The 25,896-nt window shown below is 43.5% G+C and overlaps 2 protein-coding genes across 3 annotated transcripts; both read left to right on the forward strand.

The window, feature by feature from the left end:
- The first annotated feature begins 588 nt into the window (after nucleotides 1-588).
- LOC147607964 (putative pectin methylesterase CGR3) lies at nucleotides 589-5,594 on the forward strand. Of its 2 annotated transcripts, XM_086789814.1 has the most exons (8): nucleotides 589-713; nucleotides 1,418-1,565; nucleotides 2,757-2,796; nucleotides 2,881-2,985; nucleotides 3,599-3,988; nucleotides 4,644-4,705; nucleotides 4,908-5,065; nucleotides 5,424-5,594. In XM_086789814.1, the coding sequence occupies exons 2-8, from the start codon at nucleotides 1,434-1,436 to the stop codon at nucleotides 5,425-5,427; spliced, it is 891 nt and encodes a 296-aa protein (XP_086645940.1). In that variant the 5' UTR covers nucleotides 589-713; nucleotides 1,418-1,433; the 3' UTR covers nucleotides 5,428-5,594. The 2 variants fall into 2 exon arrangements, with proteins under 2 accessions (XP_086645940.1, XP_086645941.1); XM_086789815.1 differs by lacking the exon at nucleotides 2,881-2,985.
- Nucleotides 5,595-21,709: 16,115 nt separating this feature from the next.
- Nucleotides 21,710-22,456, forward strand: LOC147607965 (uncharacterized). The gene is made up of 3 exons (XM_086790137.1): nucleotides 21,710-21,763; nucleotides 21,918-22,061; nucleotides 22,241-22,456. Exons 1-3 carry the CDS (start codon nucleotides 21,710-21,712, stop codon nucleotides 22,454-22,456), a joined length of 414 nt encoding a protein of 137 aa, XP_086646263.1.
- Nucleotides 22,457-25,896: the final 3,440 nt, after the last annotated feature.

A 25,896-nucleotide genomic window follows, 5' to 3' on the forward strand; every position in this document is an offset into this window, starting at 1 on the left:
ATAGCCTACTATCTGATTTTCTCTCTTCTCACACGCAGCTCAAATTTGAAAACCAAACAACCATTGAAAAACAAAAATTGAGATAAGGCTTAATCTCTTTCAAAGCTGATTCACATGCGAGAAGTGAGAGAGAGGACTACGCCGGCTCTAATACCAATGTTACATCGCGGTAGTCGTTGCCATAGCCAAGGAGGGCTCCAAGCTCTGGTCACCACCCAACCATAGAGGAATGTGGATAAATGCCCACACTACTGGTTTTATATAGGGCCTACCTGCCCACACTAGCGCGATCGCCGTCCTCCGACCCGGGCACCTCAACCCTGAACCTTAGACACACTCGCCACACGCGCTCTAGAGTGTGGACTCTGCAAACTGATCGAGCCTGCCGGGCTGTTACGAGTGACGCACGCATGCTGTTACAAGTTATGTGGTAGTTGTGCTACCAAGGTCTGCTTGCCCATCCATGTTTGAGAGAGATACTTTTTTGATTTATGGGCATGCCAAGTGGCATCTAACTCAGAAAGTAAATGTAAAGGTGGCATCTAACTCAGAAAGTGAATGTGGAGCATATGTTTTTAAGGACCTTAGGTGGAGCCTAGTCAATTCCTATCATTATTCAAATAATTCGTAGCCTTTTTCTAGAGGAGTCTGCACTCGTAGCTACGAGCTGGAGTTGTTCTCTTCTACCGAGTTCACGAAGGACTTCCTGTCTGGTAAGTCGATCTATCTTCCTAGATCTATGTTTTCCATCGCCATCGCCATCGCCATCGCCATCGCCATCGCCATCGCCATTCATGCTCGCCTCATCTCCATTTTAATGCACATTGCCTGATCGCGCATCATTTTGATCTACTGTGAACTTTCAAGTTTGGTTATGGTGTGCTTCTGCACACCACATCTTCTTGAGGAAACTAGGGTTTTACCATGACAAACTCAGCATTTCATGTACCTGCCTTACATGAGAAACTTGAGGTTTCATGTACCTCTTCATGTTGAATCTCATGTGTCCAACTAAGGGTCTCCATTACCTGTGCGTATATGGCAAATCAAGGGATTTAAACCTCTTTATATATTGGCCTCACATGACAAACTGTACCTCCTCATGCTGAATGGGGTTATCTGCCTCACATGATGAAATTAGTCTTTCACGCACTTCATCATGTTGAATGGCATGTCTGATTCACATAACAAACTTAGGGTTTCATCATTCTGTTTTCATACCTTGTGTTCAGAGATGTCAATATTTGGATGTACTTCCTTTCTTCTGTGAAAAATTTTAGTGAAAAAGGTTTGAATTATATACAAAAGGATTCAGGTTAAGTTTTGTTCATGTGTTGTGACTTGCCTTTGAATGTGTGTCTTTGCTGTGAACAAAAAAATCAAAGTTTCATTGTTCTGTGACTGGCCTTTTCTGCAGTGTGCCATCACACAACATGCCGCGTCGGCCAGCAAATGCCACTCCCAAGCGGGTGGCTGAGTCTGGTTTGTCAGAGTCTTCTAATTCGGCAGCAGCTCCCCTGAAGTCTCGAAGATCGCCTCTGGTTTCTGTCTGCCTAGTGTTGTTTGTAAGTCTCTCTACCCAGCATATGTTTGTACAAATGTACATATGTATGAATACACATACATACGTGTACACACCCATATGCTGATGGCAGCCCATGTGTATGCATATGTGTCTACACACACATTAACTATACACACAATTATGCATGCATGTGATACATAGAATGTAGATACATATGCTAGGTATCTCTTGAAATTGCGGTGTTCTTAGCCTAGTTACCAAGAAACTACTTCACATCGTGTTTTTTGATCTTGCTGTCCCAGGCTGCCTGTTTCCCATTCAGGTCTTTGAGTATTAATTATACACTCTGTTATAAATCATACAAATTAATGATGTGCGGTTTTACGAACGGTCTCCCCTCTACTTTGTTTTCCTTACTTTGTTGTTTTGGTACACCCCCTTTCCTTCCGTCTCCTCTTCCTAGTAACTAAGATCATAGCACACAAATCAAGTTATACACATGTAACAAAGTCTTTGAAATGTTTCAAAGCTTGTGAACCTAGGAGCCCCCATAGGGCACTTTGGTGTAAAGGTGCTTCAAAACTTGGTAGAGCTAGGGTGGATCATAACAAGGTGTTTAAAGGTCAACAAAATGATAAGCTAAGGAACAAAGGGTAGACTCGAAGCATCAAAATAATTGCATTAGATTGCTTTCATGTACCAATGAGAACTAGATAGTACATCAATTTATAGCTCAAGAGAGCATCTCCATACATTTTCCCCAAGTGACACCTAGCACACCAGCCACTCACCAACCATGTAGCCAATCCATTGACGCACCATGTGGCTATTATGTCATCCAATTTACATCATTGCTTACATCAAGAATCTCACCAACTTACATTTATATGTTTGAGCAAATAGACTTTACAAATGCATTCATTTTTGGGAGAACCCCTAATCATCAAATTCAAGGAGCACCACCTCTCTCCCACTCTCTCCCCTCTCACACAATGCCTATGTAGACCTGAAATTTCAATATAGGTTACATTTAAGACATAGTTGCTCACAATCTTTGACATGTCTTAAAGCTTGGGAATCTTAGAGGCCACATAGGACAATCTGTGACATTGTTTGGGTTTCACGGCATAAGCATTCATAGCTCGTTGGGATGCACTATAATTCTGTACTAATGACAGGTCATAGGATTGTTATTTGAGCATGATTTGTTTGTATCTACTTGATTGTGCAGGGCATCATTATATTGCTATGCTATTCGTTCTTCAACTCAAGTAAGACCGTCTATGCCATTGCATTCTTTTTTTCAGTACAAGGCTGTGTGGGGCTAATCTATCGTTAACGTGTTCTTGAAAAAGGTTTTCACCAGACTCCCAAGAGAGACATTGGAAAGCTGTCATCAGAGGGGCATCTTGGCACAGAACTTCAAGACACTCTTGCTGAAACTATGAAAGATGAAGAAGGTGAAAGTTCTCTTTTCTTTGGGTGTAGGGTGGTAACACATGTATTGGCTGCCCGTTGGAGTGAACCCTGAGATGAAATCTTATTGTCCGATCTTGGGGACACGCCTGTCGTGCAGCTTGCTGATTGGAATGCCAGTCCCTGCCCATCAGCGAGGAATTCATGGGCGGCCATCCCAGTCGGAAATGGGATGAGCAGGGGGAGGATAGCCAATCAGAGTGTTGCCACCCGTGATGCGCTACACCACCTCTCACAATGCAAGGACGGGCGATGCGTGTGTAATTCGGTCTGTTGCGCGGCCCCCCCCCCCCCGCCTCTTTCCTTCCCCCCGCGGGCCGCACGCACCCCCCTCTCTTGCGCCAGGTTTACAGTTTCGACACCTGCCCAAGCTTCAGACGGGGGATGTCTACCTGTGTGTAGACTGGTTGCCCGTAGAGTTTGTGTCCATCAGCGGGGCCTAATCCTGGCACCCATTTGCCCATCCAAGTCTCTGCCCACATGATATAGTTATGCATAATCAGCCTTAAATAGTCAAAAGACTTGTTTGTTTGTGTCTTTTTCCATGTCTCTGTTGTATATTGTGGACTAACATTGCTATGTGTTCTTTTGTCACAGGTGATTTTTCTTCACGGCCTGAATGTAAAACTGCAGTGTGCCAGGCCCTTCCTCGTTTGCAAGAGATGTATGGAGAGGCTATGAATCATGTTCTTCATATTGGGCCATCTACTTGCGGTGTTGTATTGAAGCTGCTGCAGAAAGAAAAGCACCAGGCATGGGGCTTATTGCCATTTGATCCGAGTCCTCCGGTACACAGTGTGTGTGAAAGTCTGCTACGGAAGGGTATTATACGTGTGGCGGATATTTCGCAGCCTCTGCATTACAGGTCACGCTCCTTTTCGCTTGTGCTGGCCAGTGATGTTGTGGATACCATGACATCAAAGCAGCTGAATGTCACTTTAAGAGAACTGGCACGTGTCTCTTCAGAAGGTGTTGTGCTGCTTATACGTAAGCGATTCTGACATTATGATATGTGAATGCAATCTTTGGCTTGATGCACATTTTGGCATGCTCCTAGTGAGCCCAGTAATCAAAGCAAGGTAGTATGCAGCTTTTTACCAACAGCCCAAACACTGGGTGCGGTCCGGTGTGGACACAGCCATTCTAGAAACATTTGGCGCACCCATGCTGTTACGCTGCTTGTGCTGCTGATATTAACCCTGCTCACACACGTGTGAACCTGCTAGACCTCCTGCATTTTTGAGTTCTTGGCAGCGTTGCCTTCTGCGCTACTCCAGCCTGATCTGGAGTCCTTGGGCATGACATACATGGGTTATGCAGTGTGGAACAGTGTGAGGGAAGGTGTGACATGAGGATGCAAAGATTGGGAGATGGGTTCCAGGAGTTTGAAATAACGGTGTAGGCTGCGAGCTTTCTCCATTCCAACAATGATTCCCTTGGCCAGGCTGTGTCCTTGATAACCAGGCCACCCTTAGCTAGCCATGCAAGCACTTCCATGCCAGAACTGTGTTGAGAGTCCAAGTTCAGTCTGTAGAATAGAGATCCCAATGCATAAGGTTTGGTTTCAAGCCCAAAGTCTAATTTGAGAAGCCTGCCTTTTTTAATGATAAAAGCAACACTGCTTGTTTGATATCTTATGTAGATGGTAAAGCAATTCAAAAGATGCCAGAGGCTACTGGAGAGGGTGATAAGCCTGCCAAAATGGTGAGAAATCTTGATCGTTTTCATCAGCGATTGTTATGAATGTAACCTTTGGATCAGTTACGTCAATGGGCTTTTATTTATACTAATTCCTTCATTCCACCAGTTTTTTAATGAGGTCATTATTCTGCATCAATGTGTCGTTGATAGGAAAGATGGATGCTAGGTATTTTGTCTGCAATCTTACACACAGCATTGCCTGCAGCTGAAACCTCGGAGCAGGCTTTGGTGGCAACATCGTTTTCAGATGGTGGGGCTGCAGGAAAGTGAAGAATCTACCAAGAGATTTGAGTCTCTTACAGCCGAAAAGCCATTCAAGTCCAATTACTATGTGTTTCATCTCAGGTCCTCGGAAGCCAGAAGGTAAGGCACATGCACCATGGAGCATGGAGAGCTGCACTCATGAATGGTGCACCAGCAGTGCATGTGTGCACGTGAGTGTGGTGCTGGGCCTGTGTGAGGGTCTGTTTGTATCGGTGTGGATGTGGGCGTCCATGTCTGTGCAGTTTGTTTTTGTCGAGCACTGAGTAACGGATCCTCTGCATTTATAGCACAGAATCCCTAAGATTATCACTGTTGTCCATTTGTGAAATTCTTTGGAAGCCTTTAGATTATTCTTTTTGGCTTGACTGTAGTGCTCTATTTCATCTTGCAAGGGGTTGACTTCTTTGTTTTTTTTGTTTTTTGTTTTTTCTTTTGTTTGTTTGGTGGGGACTTCCAGGTGAGTCCTTGAAGTCAAGCAACGCCATGGTAATACCAAAGGAGTTCTTGACATTTTTTGCAGTTACTATGTGCTAATTGTGTATGAAAAATCAGGGGAAAATTTGTAATAATGTTATTTTTTAAGGATAATGTAACAAAGAGTTCTTATATTTATGTTGTCTTTTTTTGAGATAATGCCCATTATTGGCGGCCCACACCCAGCCGCTCTTATCGCCTGAGGTGTTCTGTTTATTAGCAAACCTGCCCACAAGAGGCAGGCTGGCTTCACAAACGTCTTCTGATGTGATGTGGTGGATCAGAGAGCCGGAAATCTAGTGATTAATTGACCATGAAAAAGACTAATTTTAGGACAACAATTAACCCAACTCCACTTAATGCAAATTAGACAGTACACCCCACTGAGACTGGTCAGGCTCCCTAAAGAAAAGCTTTATCCTAGTACCAGATGTCCAAGAACAAAATATGAAAACCCAATGATGCTCCAAGCCCCAAGCCCCAAGCCATAGCAAGGGGAAAGAGAAGCATGAGCCTCCATGCTGCTAACTCCTTGCCACATGGCATGGGCAGCCTCCCAAGTGTGTGGGTGGCCCACACATCTCACAATTGGGGTTGGGCATCCTATTTGGTCCAAAAAAAAAGGTTGGTCAAGATAGCCTGATGCCCAACTTATGGTTTCACACATTATTAAGTGTTAACACGTAAGTTTAATAAGTTTTTCTAAGGCCCAAAGCAAGGCCTCAAGCTGAATTTTGACCCGACTTCGAAACCCTGTTAGCATATAGTGGCACAGACACGTCTTGTAGCCAATAGTTTTTGGTGTCCCCAGCGCTACGAGAATGATCCACGATGACAAAGGAGTACATGAAAATAAGTCAATAAAATCATCTAGCCAGCACGGGCAGAGCAAATGCATATAAAACTTGGAAATCCTCGTTATTAGAATTCGTATGTATTTGAGGGTTCGCCTTGGTGTGTATGTTTTCCCAGTCACATTGGTGGCACACTATTGCCAGTCTCATTGGCCTCTCATCTAGTCACATTAGTAGAGAGCAAGCACAGCTAATCATATTAGTTATCTCCAGTCACACTAGAGATGTGGAGTACTAGTCACACTAGCAGAGCCACCCGCCTCTACTCACACTAGAGTAGGAGTTCTATTCATACTGGCTAAAAATAGATACAATGGCAATAATCATCATATCCCAAAAAAGAGCTTTCGGAATGCTTTGCTTGTAGCTGAATGCACAATATTGCTATATGCAAACTATGCCAGAGGCAAATACTTTTGCCAACAGTTTTTTTCTCAACCACATAAATCCAACATAGTTGAAATTGCAGCTAAGCTTTGTGCCCATTATGGATTTCAGCATACCATGGTGTTTAAACCCTTGATCGAGGAAAAGCTTTACAATGTGATTGGGTTTAATGGTCTTCTTGACTGGCGCGAAATGGCCCTACTTGCTAAGCGTATTCATGATAGTCCATATAGCATCACTGCCATGCCGGGTACGAGGCAAATCCATGATAAAGTCTATGGTAATGCATTCCCAAGGCTCATTAGGCACAGGTAAGGGTTGAATCAAGCTTGGTGCCTTCAAACGTACACCTTTTGGTAGGTGATACATTGACGCACAAGTGCCCCATCTCTTAATCACTTGAGTTGTTGGCATAATCCCTGACCAGCATATGGAGATTTGTGGGACTCTTCCATAACTTTGGCCATGATATTCTTCACATGTAGTCCATTTGATACATTAGGTAGCCATCCACACATGTGAAAGGCATACATGTTGTCTTGGCCTGCAAATCGGCCCATATGGCTGTAAATTCCTCATTTGTGGCATAATTCTCACGCATTTTAGACAAGTCCTTATGTGACCCGATAGAAACAACACCAACATAATTTTTTTTGGATAATGCATCAGCCGCTACATTTCCCTTTTTGGGCGTATGGATAATTTGAAAATGAAACGTTCATAAGAAGTTTGCCATATGCATATGCTTCTTGGTTGGAAAGCTTTTTTTGAGTCTAAGCCTTTGATGATCGGTCTTCACTGTAGGTTCATCCCCTAAAAGATAGTGTTTTCACACTATCAAGGCATGAATTATGGCCAAGAATTCACTCATGAATGCCCAAGTGTATCTCTGGATCATGGAGCCTTCTACTACTACAGGACAACACCTATGTAGTGCCCACTTGCATCACATTCAAATATAAAAGGCTTATGAAGGTTTGAGCGCTATGAGAATGGGCCCCCGGATAATGGCATTCTTCAATTGTGTGAAAGCATTGCTTTCAATCATAGCCCACTTAAATAGAGCTCTCTTCTATATAAGAGCATGCAAAGAAGAAGCCATGTGAAAACAATGCTATACAAACCTCATGTAATGAGAGCATGCAAAGAAGAAGCCATGTGAGAACAATGCTATACAAACCTCATGTAATACGCACATAATCCAAGGAAGCTGCATACTTCATAAACATTCCTCCTTGGTTCTTCATTACGTGTATTTTGTAAAATCCATGCGCACACCCTCTTTGGAAATAATGTGCCTCAAGTTAAAGAAAGAACTCACACCCCTTTAAACACAATGGCAAGATGTCCCGTGTGCCCTTCCTCAACACCAAGATGTCATCAAAGAAGGCGCATATGACCCTTCTATGCTCTTGAAAAATCCTATTCACATCAATTTGTTAAAAGTGATAGGGGCATTTGTAAGCCCAAAGGGCATCACCAAATATTCATTAAGTCCACAAGATGTATTGGTGCCACTCATACTTGGTAGTAACCACTCTTCAAGTCAATCCTTCTAAAGCATGAGGCACCCTTAAGTTTGTCCAAGATGTATCTGTATGGAGAATCGATTCTTGATCTGGTAGTAACCACTCTTCAAGTCAATCCTACTAAAGCATGAGACATCCTTAAGTTTGTCCAAGATGTCTCCGTATGGAGAATTGATTCTTGATAATCTTGTTGAGGGTTCAATAGTCCACACATGCAGAAAGCCCCCCCATCTTACTTCTGCACTAGTAGCACGGGTGAGCAAAATGGAGAGGATATGGGCCTACACAACCCCTTCCCATGTAGCTCATTCACTTCCATAATCTCCTCTTGCTTACATTGGGTTGATCCTTCAATTGTTCCCATCCCTTGCATACCTGCCTTTTCAAGGAGGGTGGGCTATCCTAGCATGAACATTTGGCACCATATTGACTTGGGGGAGTCTCACCTTTCTCCTTCGAAGGGAGATGTGGTTATACAACTGAAAATTGGCTATATGGGAGGTGGTGGGGCTAGTCATACAATAGCCGATACAGAGCTTGGAGGAGGCACAACCAAGTAGTTGACCAACTATGCAAGGTGGGAGAAAGAGAAGTTTGAGCCTCCATGCTACCAACTCCTTGCTACATGGCATGGGTGTGGGCAGTCCACACATATCTCATAAGTGAGTTTGGGTATCCTTTTTGGTCCAAACAAGGGGTGCTTGCTATGAATGAGTGTAGAAGGTGGTCAAGGTAGCCCAAGTTCTCAATGTTCACACATATTAATAAAAGTGTATGAACACGTAAGTTTAATAAATTTTTTGAAGTCCCAAATCAAGGCACTATGAGGCCCAAGAGACTTCTTTACCCCAAAAATCAATGGTGAATAATGTTGGAGGTCATCCAACCACTGTTGGCCTCGCCGCCCAGCCTCGCTGCCCTGTATATCCGTTGGGTAACAAACTCTCGGGACATGAATCTTCTTTCTTGTAACAACCTTGTAATTGAAACTTGTCAATAGGTAGTACTCGGGCATATGTAAAGGGGAACTATCTAGGGATGAGATATACAAGTAAGAGAAGAGAGTAGAGAGGACAATTGAGTGTGATACGGCATTGTACTTTGGGCTAAGCCTTTGCTCTAGTGACACAAGTGATTGGTCTGTGCAATTCTCCATTTTTGTGTACTGTATAAGTTTATTTGATTCCTAGTCTGTGTTAAGCGCTTTCTTGTTACGATATGTCTTCTCACTGGGGTTCGTACTTAGAGTCATTCCTATTTGGACGTGACTCCTATCTAGAAATAAGATCAGGAGCCACGTTAAGAATTCGGTCAAATGCAGGAACTTACCTCTATGCTAGCATGATTGGCTTCCTTAGCTTAGGCAAATCAACGGCACAATGCATTGGCATTTGCTTATCGCATTGGGCATAGTTGCATTAGTTGCGTCTCCTCTGGAGCTGACTAAGAGTGGTTTGGAACCACACAAGTGTCGGGTCTCGAACGGACATCGACACTTTCGGCGATCCTTTTGGGGAATGTACTTGTGCAGTTCTCCACTTTATCACTAGAGCCTTTGCTCTAGTAATACAAGTGATTGGTTTGTGCAATTCTCCATTTTTCTGTACTGTATAAGTCTATTTTATTCCTAGTCTGTGTTAAGCTCTTTCTTGTTACGATATGCCTTCTCACTAGGGTTTGTACTCAGAGTCATTCCTATCTAGATGTGACTCCTACCTGGAAACAAGATCAGGAGCATCGGCAGGAATCTGGTCGGATGCAGGAACTGACCTCTAAGCTAGCATGATTGACTCCCTTAGCGTAGGCAAATTGGCAGCGCAATGCATTAGCGTTTGCTTATTGCTTGCATTGTCACATGCACTCTCCACTGTCGTGCATGGTGACAAACTGGCTCATCATCATCATCAGTGCAACATTGTATCAGTATTAGTACCATTCAGGATGATATTTGTCGAACGCCGTGACCCCATTGTAATCCTCAGTCAAGGATACGTCAAGCATGAGCTACGTTCATTCTCAGCCATAGCAAGTCAGTCAGTTAGTCTAAGTCCCTTAACCCACTTGAAGAGACGCATTCATGCATGTACAGTCAGTAGAAAGCTTAGGGTTTGCATTAGAAAGCATTCTGCATATTGCACATCATTCATTCATGGCATCTAGACCATTGTAGAAACCCCAGATATCATCTAGTATTTATCAGGATATTTACTAGGAATTTTTGGGTATTTTTTCCATCATTTTTAGCATTTTATACATTATTTATGCATTTATTGTGGACATGAGCAGTCGCCTAGATCTGTAGCTAGTCGATTGGCTCACTTGGTCCATATAAATAAATCAGCATGTTATTCATTATTTCATTCATCATAATTAGCATAAGAGCATTCAAGCGCTTGGCATCTTCAGCACAAGGAGCATAAGTGATTGCAGTTTCAGCCATTCATTGCTCAGCGTTTTCCTCCTACAACACTAGGCACCTCAACGCATGAGCATTCAGCCATCCTGCATCAGCAAAACACATCAGTTCAGCATTCAGCTAGCATTTCATCTTGCATTTTTTGCATCCATATAATTTTCAGCATTCATCATCTAATCGTTTGCTCTAGCTACTTGGTGAAGGTAAAACGCAGCATTCATAATCATTTACAACATTCATACTTAGTCCCAAACAGCCCCTCTCAGCCTCATCTTTGCATTCCCTTCTCATTCCATTGGGAAGAGTGCATAGGCTCGAGATTGCACATCTTTGGTGCTTCTATAGCAGTGTATAGTTCAACCCAACTCTTGGTCTTCAGAGGTCTTGCGTTTGGCTTATCGTCAGTTACATCGTCAGTCTCTTCAAAGATAATAAAGCGAATACTATCTCGATAATGGGACAGGGGGCCCTTCAGTGGGTAAATCAGGACTCCATACGGTGTACAGTTCTCTCTCTCTCATATCTCTTAAAAGTTTGAAGTGTGGATTGCTAAACTCGCGAAACTCAGGATATATGTTGCCATATACATAGGCAGTGATGTGTGTGAACACACTTAGGACCGCCGGGGCACTTTTTCTCTCTTTAGGAGGTTTTTTCCCCCGGCTTGTATATACGCCCATCATACTAGGGCTAACTTATCTTTTGTACATTGACACAATCTAATACACTTTGTGTTGTGTGCATTCTTGCTTCTTCTTCTCCAAGCTTTGTGTGCTTTTCTGCAACCCTAATTCCAACAATTGGTATCAGAGCAGGCATCGGCTCCTAGGGCTACGCCGCCAGCACCCTCCGACTCACATTCTCCGATTGAGGTGAGTTTTCACGAGCGCTTGCAGGTCCCTATACTCTGCAAATTAGCTCGTGGGGCTTCGCGTTCTCAGAATTTGCATCTGAGGTTGTTTCGGGCTCCGTTTTTGCATTTCAAGTTCTGCACAGGTGTTTTCGTCATTTTCTGCAGAAATTTCGACAGTGCAGTTTTCTGCAAAACAGGCATACATATTCTATTGTGGACCGTGCTACATAGCACGAGTTGTTTTCTATTCAGTCTTTGCTTCATTACAGGCAGCTTTTGCATCAGTTTCAGTCAGTGGCCATGGCTGATAACAGCAATGATGTATTTCGCATGTTGTCTGCTGAAGACAAACTGGATGGAGACAGCAACTACCCACTTTGGGCATACATGATGCAGCATGTTTTGGTTGCAAAAGGAGTGTGGAACATTGTGCAAGGTACGGATGTACGTCCAGGTTCTGTGGATGTAGGATCTGTTGAGGATGTTGCAGGTTCTAGCAGCTCTACTGTTGCTGCTGTTTTACCCACTGCTGAACAAGCTCGTTGGGATGGTAAAGATGCGCAGGCTCATGCCTTGATTGCACTTTCTGTCAAACGTAACATCACCCCACATATTCGTTCAGCTAAAACAGCAAAACAGGCTTGGGATATTCTAGCTGGTTTGTATGCAGGTCGTAATGAGGCAAAAATCGCTTACCTGCGTAAAGAGCTGGAATTGAAGATTATGCAAGAAGATGATGACATGAATGTTTTTCTTGCTGAGATTAAAGATCTCAAAGATCATTTGATTTCTGCAGGTGAGATTATTCGTGATCATTCTCTTGTGCAGAATGTTCTTGATGCTTTACCTGAGACATATCAGACTTTTGCTTCCACGTGGAGACTTCTTAATGAGGACAGGCCTGATGCTGTCAAGTATGATACTTTAGTCAACAAGCTCTTGCAAGAAGCGCAGTCCAGGCAAAACAGGGCCAGACAGCGTGCAATTGATCAAGCATTTATTGCTGCCTAGCAGCAGAGAAGAAGTGGTAAGGCAGCCCCTTCCACTGTTTCTTCTCCTATTAGTAGGTCTGCAACTTCTTCTCCTTCCACAGGTAGCAACAATAAGTCTGAGAAGGTTATTGATAAAGGCAAGAAAAAGACCAAGTGCAACTATTGTAAGGCAAATGATCATGTCATTAAGAATTGCCCTAAGCTAAAGGCTAAAGAGGCAAAGAAGAAAAGTCAAATGCAGCCACAATAGCGGATGCTTCTACAAATGCAGATTCTGCAAATGTAGTGCAGGATACAGAATGGGCGTTTAGCGTGTATTGCAAGTATAACCCATCTGTACATGATGCATGTTTGGCAGTTTCTGTTGACTAACATGTTTGGTATTTTGACAGTGGTGCTACAAAGCACATTACCTCGCATCATGAAATGTTCACTTCTCTTGAGGCTGTCCCTAATGGGAATACTGTCACATGTGCCAATAATGCTTCTTACCCAGTGAAGGGCGTTGGTAAAATTATGCTTACGGCTGCATATGGCAGCGCTTTCACACTTTCAGATGCTTTGTATGTGCCAGGGATAAAGAAGAATCTATTGTCTGCCTCTGCGCTTGCTAGACTTGGACTTGTAGTCAAATTTGTGGATGACAGATATACTGTTCATGATTTGACTTTTGGTGATACGATTATTGTATCTGGCACCTTGTTTCGTGGGCTGTATAGGCTCAATTCTTATGACAAGTGTGTGGAAGATTTAGCAAATGCAGTTTCTGATGAAAAGGCAGTTTCAGACGCAAAACTATGGCATGCTCGTTTTGGTCATCTGAACTTTGCTAGTTTGCTGCGTTTGCAGAAATTTGATATGGTTGCTTCATTGCCCCCTCTTGAGGCACCATTGAAACATGTTTGTGAAGGCTGTATTTTGGGCAAAATGCAACGTTCTGCATTTCCAAAGGATGGTTCTGTGCGGGCCACTCGCAAATTGCAGCTTGTACATAGTGATGTATGTGGGCTTATGCAAACTCCGTCATTTGGTAAACACTTGTACTTCGTGACTTTCATTGATGATTACTCAAGGCATGCATGGGTATATCCACTGAAGGCAAAGTCCGAAGTGTTTTGGTGCTTCAAACAGTTTTTTCTTATGGTTGAAAATGTATCTAATTGTACTGTGGGCACCCTCCGTACTGATCGAGGGGGGGAGTACATGTCTAAAGAGTTTGATGCATTTCTGGCTAGTCGTGGGATAAAACACCAATGTACAGTGCCGTATACCCCTCAGCAAAATGGTGTTGCTGAGAGGAAGAACAGGTCACTTATGGAGATGGCACGATGTATGGTCAAGAGCCAAGCTTTGCCACACGCGTTTTGGCTTGAGGCTGTCATGTGTGCTGCATATGTACTCAACAGGTGTCCCACTAAGGCCTTGCAGTCTATTACTCCATACGAAGCTTGGCATGGCAGGAAGCCTTCTATTGGTCACTTGCGTGTCTTTGGTTGCTTGGCCTATGCTTTAGTGCCTGTGCAACAACGCAGAAAATTGGATGATAAGGCTGTCAAATGCATTTTTGTTGGTTACAATGCTGAGAGCAAGGGTTACAGATTGTATCATCCACAGTCAAAGCGTATCTTGATTAGTCGAGATGTTGTTTTTGTGGAAGATGCTGTGCAACCTTTGTTATCATGTACCAAAGAGACAGGTGTGAGCTCACGGGATGTATTTGATACGTTGTTGCCTCTCTTTACAGGTGGGAATTCAAATGTAAGTCCTAATGAGGCAAATATTCAGCCTATGTAGATTTCAAACGACATCATAGATCAGCCTATTTCTGATGCAGATTTACAGGATGTAATTCATGAGGATAGGGCTGAAAATGAGCAGGCTAGAGGTATGCCAAAATGGTTGGTGCAAACCTTGCGTGATAGTAAGATTGATGCACTTATTACTAGTCGTACTCGTTCAGGTTTTCAGCATGCCTCTTATGCATCAGATTGTTATGCTTTGACTGTGCCTAGTATGTGTGAAGAGGAAGAACCTCTTTCATTTGATGAGACACAAAATTCAAAAAATTGGTTGGCTGCAATGCAAAGTGAATATGATGCTATAATGAAGAATGGTCAGTGGTCTTTGTGTGATTTGCCTATTGGTAAAAAGACCATTGGATGTAAGTGGGTTTTTAAATTGAAACGAAAGCCAGATGGCAGTGTTGATCGCTATAAGGCTAGACTTGTTGCAAAGGGTTATGCTCAAGAAAAGGGCATTGATTTTGATGAGACCTTTGCTCCCACTTGTCGTATGACTACCATTCGTAGCATTTGTGCATTGGCAGCTCATAATGGTTGGAATGTACATCAGTTGGACATAAAGACTGCATTCTTGAATGGAGATTTGCATGAGGAAGTGTATGTATCGCAGCCTCGTGGTTTTGTTCAAAGAGGGCAAGAAAACAAAGTGTGCAGGTTGAAAAAGGCTTTATATGGTTTAAAGCAAGCTCCACGAGCTTGGTATGAAAAGATACATGCATATTTGACTGCACATGGTTTTCAGAATAGTCCAACAGAAAGCACTTTGTATGTTAAACGTGTGGATAGTGTACATCTAATCATTGCTCTCTATGTCGATGACATGCTGCTCACAGGACCAAATGAGAGTCATATTGCTGATTTTAAGGCTGATTTGAATGCCTCTGTTGAGATGTCAGATTTGGGACATTTGCATCATTATTTGGGGATACAATTTAAGTAGTGTGATGGAGGTATTGCTTTGTGTCAGACAAAGTATATTGAGACATTGTTGCGGAGATTTGGCCTTGAAGACTGCAAGCCTATTGCTACTCCAATGGAGATAGGTTTGAAGTCGAGTCTTCATGATGCTGGAGATCACTTTGATGTCACACTCTATCAGACAGCTGTTGGTTGCCTCATTTATGTATACATTACGAGACCGGACATTCAGTTTGCAGTCTCACAGGTGAGCAGGTTTATGCATAGCCCAGGGTCTCAGCATTGGAAGGCAGTTAAACGCATCTTTCGCTACTTGAGTGGCACCATATATCTTGGGTTGTTTTATCCCAAGGGGGGATCATTGCCGCCAGATTTACATGCTTTTTCGGACTCAGATTGGGCTGGTTGCTATGACACAAGAGTGTCCACAAGTGGTTTTTGTTTTATGCTCGGTAGCTCATGCATATCTTGGTTGAGCAAGAAGCAACCTACTGTGGCCACTTCTAGTTGTGAAGCTGAGTACAGGGCAGCTTTCACAGCTACGGTTGAGTGTGTGTGGCTCAGACGGCTTATGGCTGATTTGGGTGTTGGACAGGAGTCTGCCACCTCTATCTACACTCACAGTCAGAGCACATTGGCAGTTGCGAGAAACCCAGTTTTTCATGCTCGCACAAAGCACATTGAGGTGCATTATCACTATGTCAGGGAGAGACTCTCAGTAGGAGAGATCAGCTTGGCCTATGTGCCAACACAGGACAACCTCGCCGATCTTTTCACAAAGGCGCTTCCTCTTGAGAAGTTCGAAGCTTTCCGCAAAGCTTTGGGCTTGCTCCCCTTTGTGGATTGATCTACTTCGGGCATGGCACTCCCCTATACTACATGAGTGCCAGCTCTCGTTCACACCATCACTCCCAGGGGGGATTTCTTGCCATATACATAGGCAGTGATGTGTGTGAACACACTTAGGACCGCCGGGGCACTTTTTCCCTCTTTAGGAGGTTTTTTCCCCCGGCTTGTATATACGCCCATCATACTAGGGCTAACTTATCTTTTGTACATTGACACAATCTAATACACTTTGTGTTGTGTGCATTCTTGCTTCTTCTTCTCCAAGCTTTGTGTGCTTTCCTGCAACCCTAATTCCAACAATATAGAAGACGATGCGAGCATTTGTGTGACAGGATCCTCCAATAAGAATACTTCCGCTGCATGTTACATTGGTATCAGATTCAGCTTGTCCACACACACCGTATCGTAGCGTGAGGGCACTTGGGATGGTCAGATTGCGTTCTGGCGCGACCACCGACTTTAGCATCATGTCTACAGAGGAGAGTACCCATCAATTGGAAGAAGTCTCCCTCGAAAGAGACCTTGCTCTTTCGACTACAAGAGACACCATAACTCTTCTTAGAGCTCAGAACCAGCTGCTCATGGAGTGTCTCCAACTCTTGGAGGCAATAGTAGCATGTCCTCCTCTGCCTCCAGCAGTCCTCGACTACATCTCTCTCTTCTTTCAGATGGAACAACAAAGAAGAAATGACGAGGCCAGATGGAGAGAAGAAAAAGCAGAAGCAGAAGCAAGAAGACAACAAGAAAAAGTAGAAAGACGAGACTATGAGGAAGTCCAACGCAAGATCGAAGACTGGCGTTAGGTTGAACTTGCCGCTCGGGAGCACCAACGAGAGCTTGATCGAGAAGGTATGTTACTCGAGCACCAAAGGGAAAAGGAGGCCATTTATCTTAGATACCAGCACCTCTCTTCAACATCCCCTGCCTCAGGTGCCACCAGCCACCAGCAGTCCGCAGCAGCATCAACTACCGTCATTCGCAGTCAACCAAATTTTAGTAAGTATGTTGGTAAGTGTGATCATTTAACAATTAAACAATTCATTCATCAATTTACTGCTCATTTTTCATTAGCTAGGATCATAGATCCTCAAGATAGAGTCCACGTAGCGGCTCCCCATCTCATTGGTGAGGTAGTCACTTGGTGCTAGCATTGGTCTAATCTTTATACAGATCAGAACTTAAGTGTCACAGCTTTTAGTTGGGATACCTTTGTCCATGGTCTGAAGACCGGATTCCTCTCTCCCCAATACATGACCGGTCTCGCAGATGAGTTCTATGGACTCAGACAGAACGGATCCCCAATGCTTCAGTTTTTCGGCAAGGTTATTACTTTAGCACAGCAGTTAGGGCTATTTGCGCAAGCCAAGATAGAGCAATTCATTCGTGGATTGGATCCTAACATTTGGTTCACAGTTCGTAACTTTGAACCCAATATATATAACCGAGCTTTGACTCTTGCTCAGAATGAAGAAATGAAGATGAATGGAGACAAGCCCAAGCAATCATCGTAGTCCAGTACCAAACCCCAACCGGGGAAGGGTAATTCGTCTTCTAAAGACACTAAGACATACAACAATCCTAGCTCTAGTTTAGGGGGTAAGGAATCCAAGCCTAAGAAAACCCTTGAGGACAAGGCTCAAGCAGGCATCACTGGAGGCTATCTTCCTCCAAAGGAGCAAAGACAGTATCAATCAAAAAACCGATGTTTTTTCTATTATACCATTGGGCATGGTAAGAAGGATTGTCCCAAAAGGCAAGCCCACTGTTGAATATCTCCAGAAAAGGTAGTACATCACGTGGAGTAGCATGAGGGAGGTCCCGTAGATGTTGCATATCATTGCAAAAGCTGAAAAGAGAGAGAATAATGATGCTAAGTCTAGCCACCTTTATATAGGTGGGAGAGGAGCAGCAAGAGAGATAATAATGATGCTAAGTCTAGCCACCTTTATATAGGTGGGAGAGGAGCTGGTCGGCCCCAGTAGCAAATCAAAGGACTGGTCGACAATGCATAAAAAATTTAAAATAATGTCTAAAAATAGGCAAAAAATATGTAGTGCCTAGATGCATATGCAGGGCTTCATATGGAGCTAGATACAAGCATGAATGTGCATGGGAAAGTCCATTTGGGGATGAAATAATTTCCAACAGGACTTTGAAGAAGGCAACCGGTTGGTTTGTAAAGGTCTCAGAAGACCTTAGAAGCTCATAGAAGAGCTTGTTTCCTAGTTGAAGGACATGGCGTACAACTAGTGGCAGAGAGAGACAGCTAAAAAGAAGGGCCACAAGAGAAGAGCATCCGATAGAAGCTAGCAGTAGAGGGACAACAGCTATGGAGAGCTGTTGATGAGAAAGAAGCAACGTAGTAGCAGACTAGTTCTTCAAGAAGAGATGCATAGTGCAATGGAGGTGCTTGCAATCGACGTCAACTGTAAAATCTTTCGAAGATTCTAACTCTGATTCTGCACAAGGATTCCCAGATTGAGCAGCCCATAGTGGATGGGGGGTAGCCTCCTACATAGGAAACGCCATCATGAGGCAAACAAGCTGAGGGGTGCCCTCAAGCAAGTAGCAATAGCAGACTCGAAGTAGCCAACAATTAGCGAATGCGAAATCAAAGCAGCTCTACAGGAAATTCTTGGTTTGGCAATGTGTAGGCAATCGAAAATAAGCCTCCATTCACATGCTCTTAAAAATTCAAGAGCTAAAATACTTGTTCCCACATAGAGGGTTCTTTTTTCGGCTATGGCCAAAATGAGCTGCATTTTTCTCTCTCGCGAGTGCCTTGAAATAGCAGGCAAATATCGGCTTTGGTGACAAAAGCCGTGGATGTTAATCATTTTTCTGTCCCTTGTCCGAGCCTATGGGTGTTTGAAAAGAATGTAATTATGGTATGTGTTGAGTTGTGCACGCATGGGCGTCACACTTTATGGGTTGGTTCCTTTTCTCGGACACGTGGGTATCCTAAAAGCACTTGGGTGGTTTCACCCGAGCAACGTGCTGCTCGAAACGGACTTGAGGTGTCTAGGTTGGTTAGATACACACACACACACACACACACACACACACACACACACACACACACACACACTTGTTGAACACTCCAATTTACACTAAGGGGGGGAGTGTTGAAATTAGCAATGCCAAATTGTTGAAGGTGAGAGATGAGTTGGTCAAATCGAGAGATTGTATGCACACACCCAAGTTTACATTGAGGAGGGGTGTTAAAATGTGCAATGTAAAATGAATTGATTAGTTGGTTAAGTGTGTGAACACACCCTAGAGGTGCAATATATTGTGGAAAGATAAGAATGCCACATAAGATATTGTGTGAATGGTGAGAGCCACATAAAAGAATGTGAAAAAGGAGTTGCCACATGGCATGATGATGTGTAAAGAAGATTGGGTCAATGGCTTTCTATATTAGAAGCCGTTCTTTGTATGGATATAACATATACAATAGGTTGTGTGTTGAGTGTGCTACTCTCTCTCTCTCTCTCTCTCTCTCTCTCTCTCTCTCTAGTTATGGATTTCTTGGTGTGATTTAACCCACCTTAGTTATGCTTAATCTATGTTGCTAATCACCATGATCAATCCCATATTAGGGTTTTCAACATGGCACACAAAAGAGGAGTGCCAGTTAAAATGCACACAACAAGTATGCACTCTTTGTGGAAGGGACAATCACCTCAGAGACGTGTTACTATAACACTCGGAATAGGAGCCCAAGGGTGGAAAGGCAGTCAGCAAGCCCCAACCGTCAACTAGGTTGCCACAGGACCTCAAATCAATAGACCATATGGAAGAGGAGGTGGAAGATTTGGTCCATGGGGAGTTTGCTTCTACTGCAATGGTCTAGGGCACATACATAATGATTGCCTCATATTTCAGCACCATTAGTAGGAATTGTAGGAGGCAAGGCCAAAAAGGGGAGCAAACCCAACAGGAAACGATGCGGCTGCCAATATGGTAAAAGTGGACCATGAGGCAAGGAAAGAACAAGAGGAGCCATAAGAAGTTATGGTGGCTGTGACAAGATCTCAAGGACTTGTCAAAATGTAGACAGGCAGGAATGTTGAGCGAGAACTTGAAAAGAAACCAGAATCAGTGGGTAGGGTAGCAAAAGGTCTGAGAATAGATCACCAAGTTAGTACAGAGCGCACAAGGAATGGTGAGGACAATGCAGGAAAGCCCACCCCTGGGAGAGTATCTTGTGGAAAATCCGAACACAAAAAACTTGAAAAAGAAAAAAGAAGAGATTAGTGTAGGAAAGAAGCCGATGCCGAACCGCCAATTGGGGCCAAGCACAGCCCAGAGCAACAGAAGCGTCCTGAGAGAAGAAAAGGAAGGAAATCTGGAGGGAATCCAGACAAGAATACTGGCAAGAGGAAGTCAGGGACATGAAAGAGAAGAAAAAGAGAAAGAAAGAAGGATGTACAGAAGTCAAGGCACACCAACTAATGAGAAGAAAAGCAGTAAGGAATATGACTTGTGGGCACTAAGATGAAATTGAATATCATGTTAGATCAAATGTTGAATCTGGTCCCCAATTATAGGCAAAAGCTGCTTCTTCAAGCTATACTGCCAAATGAGAATCTAGTATAGATGCCATTGCAAGATCTGGAACACCATGTAGCTAAATGCAAAAATGTGGAGACAGTCCAAGACTGTGATACATCTGTTCCAGAAGTAACCATCAGGATAAGAGGCGAGATAGTGACAAGAGTCATTCTGGATGGAGGGTCAAGGGTAAATATAATATTAGATAGGCTGGCTAAAAAGCTAGGGATTACTGACATGCATCCCGCTCTGTTCAGAATTTGCATGGTTGACCAGAGAAGGATCTCACTTGTCAGGATAATCAGAGAAGAACAGATAGAAGTAGTAGGATGTAGCTTCACTATTGTGTTCATTGTTCTCAAGATGACTGAAATAGCATGCGCATATCCCATGCTCTGAGGAAGGCCGTGGCTCAGGATCGGAAGGATAAAGTACAACTAGGAGATAGACAAGATCACGATCAAGATAGGCAAAAAGAAAGTTTGCATTTCAGTTGTAGGAAAAGACAAGCTAAACCTATCAAGATAGGCAAAAAGAAAGTTTGCATTTCAGTTGTAGGAAAAGACAGGCTAAACCTACCAAGCCAACCAATGCACATAGAGGGCCTAAACTACCTAGGAGGGGTAGAAGATGATGAAGAAGAGCAGATCTTGAAGGTGAATCCGGATCTGCTAATCACTGTTTGAAGTGGACATAGAAAGGATTGTGCAAAGGTATGATCCAGAGGTTCTGGTAGCTCATCCTGAAGTGATATTTAATGAAGAAAGCACTCATGAAGAGGAAGGAGACACTTAGGATAACATGGAAGAATTGTAGGGAGAACATGAAAAAGCCATGGTGGCCCTAAAGTAGGAGGAAGCCGTGCTCTCAAGAAAAGGAGTATCAGAGTTCAAGAAGATGAGTTCGACAAGGTGAATCTAGGAGACGATCAGTAGCCCAAGACAGTTAGAATTAGTGTCAAGCTGAATCAGAAATTCAGAGGGAGACTCTTCGAATTGCTTAATTCCTACAAGGCTGTATTTGCCTGGAACTATTCTGACATGAAGGGGATCCCAGTTTCTATCAGCATCCTGAAGGAAGATGCAACCCCAATCAGGTAGAGCAAATACAGCATGAACCCAGACTATGCCAAACACGTGAAGGAAGAGATTGACAAATTATTGAAGGTAGGGTTTATCTATCTTATGGATAGGGCGAAATGGCTGTCACCGATAATCATTGTTCCAAAAAAGAATGGGAAGCTAAGATTCTGTATAGACTACCTCATGCTGAATGGATAGGGCGAAATGGCTGTCACCGATAATCATTGTTCCAAAAAAGAATGGGAAGCTAAGATTCTGTATAGACTACCTCATGCTGAATGCTTGCACTATATCCGACCCATTCCCATTGCCATTCATTGAGGATGCAGTAGCGGGGCATGAAACATACTCTTTCCTGGGTGGATTTAATGGTTATAATCAGGTGCGAATGGCCTAGGAAGATAAAGAAAAGGCTACTTTTGTGATAGAATAGGGGGCATTTGCCTCCAATGTGATGACATTTGGGTTGAAAAATGCTCTTACTACATCCCAAAGGATGGTTCATGAAATATTCTATGAATATCTGACCACCTTCATGAGGGTGTTTGTGGATGACTTTAGCGTGTTCGGGAAGAAAGAAGAACACATTACACACCTCATAATGTGCTTGGAAAAGTGCAGGAGGGCCAGATTGAGCCTAAATCGAGTCAAGTGTGCCTTCTCGGTGTAACCAATGGATCTCTCTTGGGGCATATAGTGTTTGCAGAAGGGCTTGCAGTGGATCCAGCTAAGGTCGCAGTCATTGTGAAGCTGCAACCACCCATGAATGCCAAATAGCTTGCAAGATTCTTGTGGCTAATCAAGTGGCATAGTAGATTCATGAGGTTCTTGGAAAACATGGTGGTGCCCCCGTACAGTCTTGGAAAACATGGTGGTCCAGATCCTATTAAGAGGCATTCCAGAATCTCAAGAGGATACTATTAGCAGCTTCCATCTTCCAGCAGTCCAACTATGACATGGTATTCCAGGTGTTTGTCGATGCCTTGGATGTACCCATTGACAACGCTCTGATGCAGGAAGCACAAGAGGGATGGTACAGACCAGTCTACTATGCAAGTAGGAGGTTGTCCAGGCCGGAAAAGAACTACACCATAGAGGAGTCACTAGGAATGATATACTCCATCAAGAAGTTCAGGCACTACATGTTGGGTAAGATGTTTGAATTTCATGTAGATCACAAAGCTCTCCTGTACTTAATAAACAAACCAAACTTGGCAGGAAAGTTGGCAGATGGATGCTCTTATTGCAGGAATTTGAGTTCGACATAAGGCATAGCCCCGGCGGAACCAAGCATGTAGTGAACAGACTTCTTGTCAAGATTGGAAACAGGAGAAGAACCAGATGGGGTGGAAGACGATTTCCCAGATGCACAGCTTTTCCTCACAAAAGGAGAGAGACCTAGAGTGTGACATGTGTCAGAGGCTGGGGCAACCAAGTGATCCATACAGAATGCCTCATAACCCAATCCTGCCATTCCAAAAGTGGGGTCTAGACTTTGTCGGCCCATTCAAACTAGCTGTTCAAAGGACAAGAAACAAATACATCTTGGTGGCCATTGATTATTGCACAAAATGGGTAGAGGCCAAGGCCCTTAGAGACTGTAAGGCGTCATCTTTATAGCAAAGTTTCTTTATGAAACCATAATGACAAGATTTGGATGCCCTATAGAGATAGTCAGTGACCAAGGGAGCCACTTCATCAATGAAGTGATCAAGAGACTGATGGAGCAGCACATGATAATACACAAGAAGTCGATAGTCTACTATCCACAAGATAATGGGCAAGTAGAGTCCACCAACAAGATCCTCAACGGAATCCTGATCAAGACAATGAATGAGAATAGGAATGACTGGGACACAAAGCTACACTCGGCATTATGGGTATTCCGAACAGCTTATAAGAATGCAACATGACTTACACCCTTCAGCATGGTGTATGGATTGGATGTAGTAGTTCCCATGGAATTCTTGACACAAAGTCTCAGGATAGCAGTGGGTTGAAGGGCTGTCTCCGGAAGAATCAGAGGTACACAGGATCAAACAACTCTTGAAGCTGGATGAAAAGAGAATGCATAGCGCTTAGATAGCAAAAATTGTGCAAAGGAGAAGAAAGTTGTCAGTCGAAAGTTTGAGATCTTCAAAGAAGGAGATGTTGTGCTATTCACATCAAGAATGGGACCCCACTCTGGTAAATTGAAAATGAGATGGACGGGCCCATACAGGATTGTTAGAAAGCTGGGGACAAGAACTTTTGAGCTAGCGCGTCTGGATGGTGAAAAACTCAAGAAGTTGGTAAATGGGTACAAACTGAAGCCCTATTATGGAAAGATGCCAGATGAAGGAAATTGGTGTCCATAAGTGAATCAGAATCTTGATCGAGAGATGATTCAAGAGCCGGAATCCGAAGTCCAGCCAGGAGCAGAAAGCAGGATAAGATTCCAAAAAAATTAAATATAGTAAAGAAAATAACCCAAAATTAGACTCCCCATATGTAGATATGATAATGGTATGTATAGATACCAAGGAGCCAGGTGGCAGCAGCATGGCGTAGGCGGGAAAGTCAAGGTTGTCTACCACAAAAAGGGGTGCATGGACGTGAAAAGGAACTCATCAAATCACCATCACCTATTCTTGACGCGGCCATGGACGTGAAAAGGAACTTGTCAAATCACCATCACCTATTCTTGACCCGGCCATTAATAACCTTATAGATAGTGGGAGACAAAAGGAGGAGGAAAGCAACAAAGAAGATGCAGGGCGCAGGGAGGAGACAGAGATAAGACCCTAGCAGGAAGGGAGTTTCAAACAGTCAATGTTCGGAAAGAAGAGAATGTTTGAGTTTAGGGAAAACTAGAACGGCAAGACAGTAGAAGAGAAAAGCAGCAAGAAGTTAAAGGAGGACTTTGTCGATATTAGCAAGTCGGCAAGTCAATTCTTTCACATAAGTTGGAAGAGTAGCAAGAAACAATAGCCTCGGAATGCTCGCATCCCGAATAGGCACATCAGGAGGTCGCAGACATAGAATGCCTGCAACTGGGACATGCACAACAAAAAATTGTGGTCATAGAACCCCTGCAAGTGGAAGCACAAGCTGAAATTTTCCAGAGTCCTTTGACAACAAACAGACTGGGTGAAGGGATACCTCAATTATTTACAAAGGTGTATAGCAGATGGACTGAATGAGATCACCAGGCTGCAGGCAGTGGGTGGTCAGGGAACAAAATGGAATCATCCAGGCCATGAGGAGCCAACAGGAACCTCTGCAGGAGGAGTTAGACAGAAGGAGGAGAGAAGTAGGCAGGATGGAGGAAATGCAAAGACAGTTGTTGAGGCTCTCGAAAGAGGAAGAAGAGACAAAGAGAGAAATGGCAATGATAAAGTAGACAACTGTTGAGGCTCCAAAAAGAGGAAGAAGAGACAAAAAGAGAAATGGCAATGATAAAGTAGACAACTGTTGAGGCTCCAGAAAGAGGAAGAAGAGACAAAAAGAGAAATTGCAATGATAAAAGAGGCTCTGGCCAAGAACGAGGAGACCAATAGGTAAGTGAAGGAAGAGATAGAAATAGCCAAGGAAAGCCAAGCTAGGGCTAAGGGCAAGATCCTCTTGATCAGAGAAGAGCATACCAGAATTATAAGAGAGGTGCAAGCTAGGGTGGATAGAGACAAAGTGGAGCTAGTCAAGGCAAAAGCCCGACTAGCAGTTTTGGATGCTGAGGAGTTTTCGGAAGTCTACGAGAGCTGGAAATAGATAAGATGGAACAATGGGAAAGCTACGCCATGGAGGACCTGAAGGAGGTGTGGGTCGAATATCTGAAGAAATTGACAATGGCAATGCAATCCCCCCCCACCTACTTGTAGGTAGATAGTTCCTTTCCAGAATTAAGATGAAAATCCAGATGGAGGATCCAGAAATCCGGACACATGAAAACTAATAGGATATGATCCTACAAAAGTACTGGGAACTGTAGAACATAGCCAAGGGGATAAGGATGCAGGATCCAGTGGAGCAAAGAAAAGGAGATACAAGCTCAAAATGAGCAACTTAGACTGGAATTAGAGACATGGAAGAAAAGATTCACCTAGTTGAAAGGTGATAGAAGATGTAGGAATCATCAATGGATATAATCCTCGATGATGAGCTGTGAGAGCATGCCTGGGTAGCCACAAAAAAGCTGGAAGAAAGGGCAAGAGATGAGGCCACTCTCAAAGCCCAAATCG

Source organism: Cibotium barometz, chromosome 54, assembly GCF_041138505.1.
Source record: "Cibotium barometz isolate CiBa-2024 chromosome 54, ASM4113850v1, whole genome shotgun sequence".
Lineage (NCBI taxonomy): Eukaryota > Viridiplantae > Streptophyta > Polypodiopsida > Cyatheales > Cibotiaceae > Cibotium > Cibotium barometz.

Excerpts from the sequence above, each read along its gene's own strand:
- LOC147607964 (XM_086789814.1), top strand. The coding sequence starts at position 1,434 with ATGCCGCGTCGGCCAGCAAATGCCACTCCCAAGCGGGTGGCTGAGTCT. Across the intron at positions 1,566-2,756 it reads CTGTCTGCCTAGTGTTGTTT|GGCATCATTATATTGCTATG; the intron begins GTAAGTCTCTCT and ends TTGATTGTGCAG. Across the intron at positions 2,797-2,880 it reads CTATTCGTTCTTCAACTCAA|GTTTTCACCAGACTCCCAAG; the intron begins GTAAGACCGTCT and ends TTCTTGAAAAAG.
- LOC147607965 (XM_086790137.1), top strand. The coding sequence starts at position 21,710 with ATGAACCCAGACTATGCCAAACACGTGAAGGAAGAGATTGACAAATTA. Across the intron at positions 21,764-21,917 it reads AGATTGACAAATTATTGAAG|AATGGGAAGCTAAGATTCTG; the intron begins GTAGGGTTTATC and ends GTTCCAAAAAAG. Across the intron at positions 22,062-22,240 it reads GATTTAATGGTTATAATCAG|CGTGTTCGGGAAGAAAGAAG; the intron begins GTGCGAATGGCC and ends GGATGACTTTAG.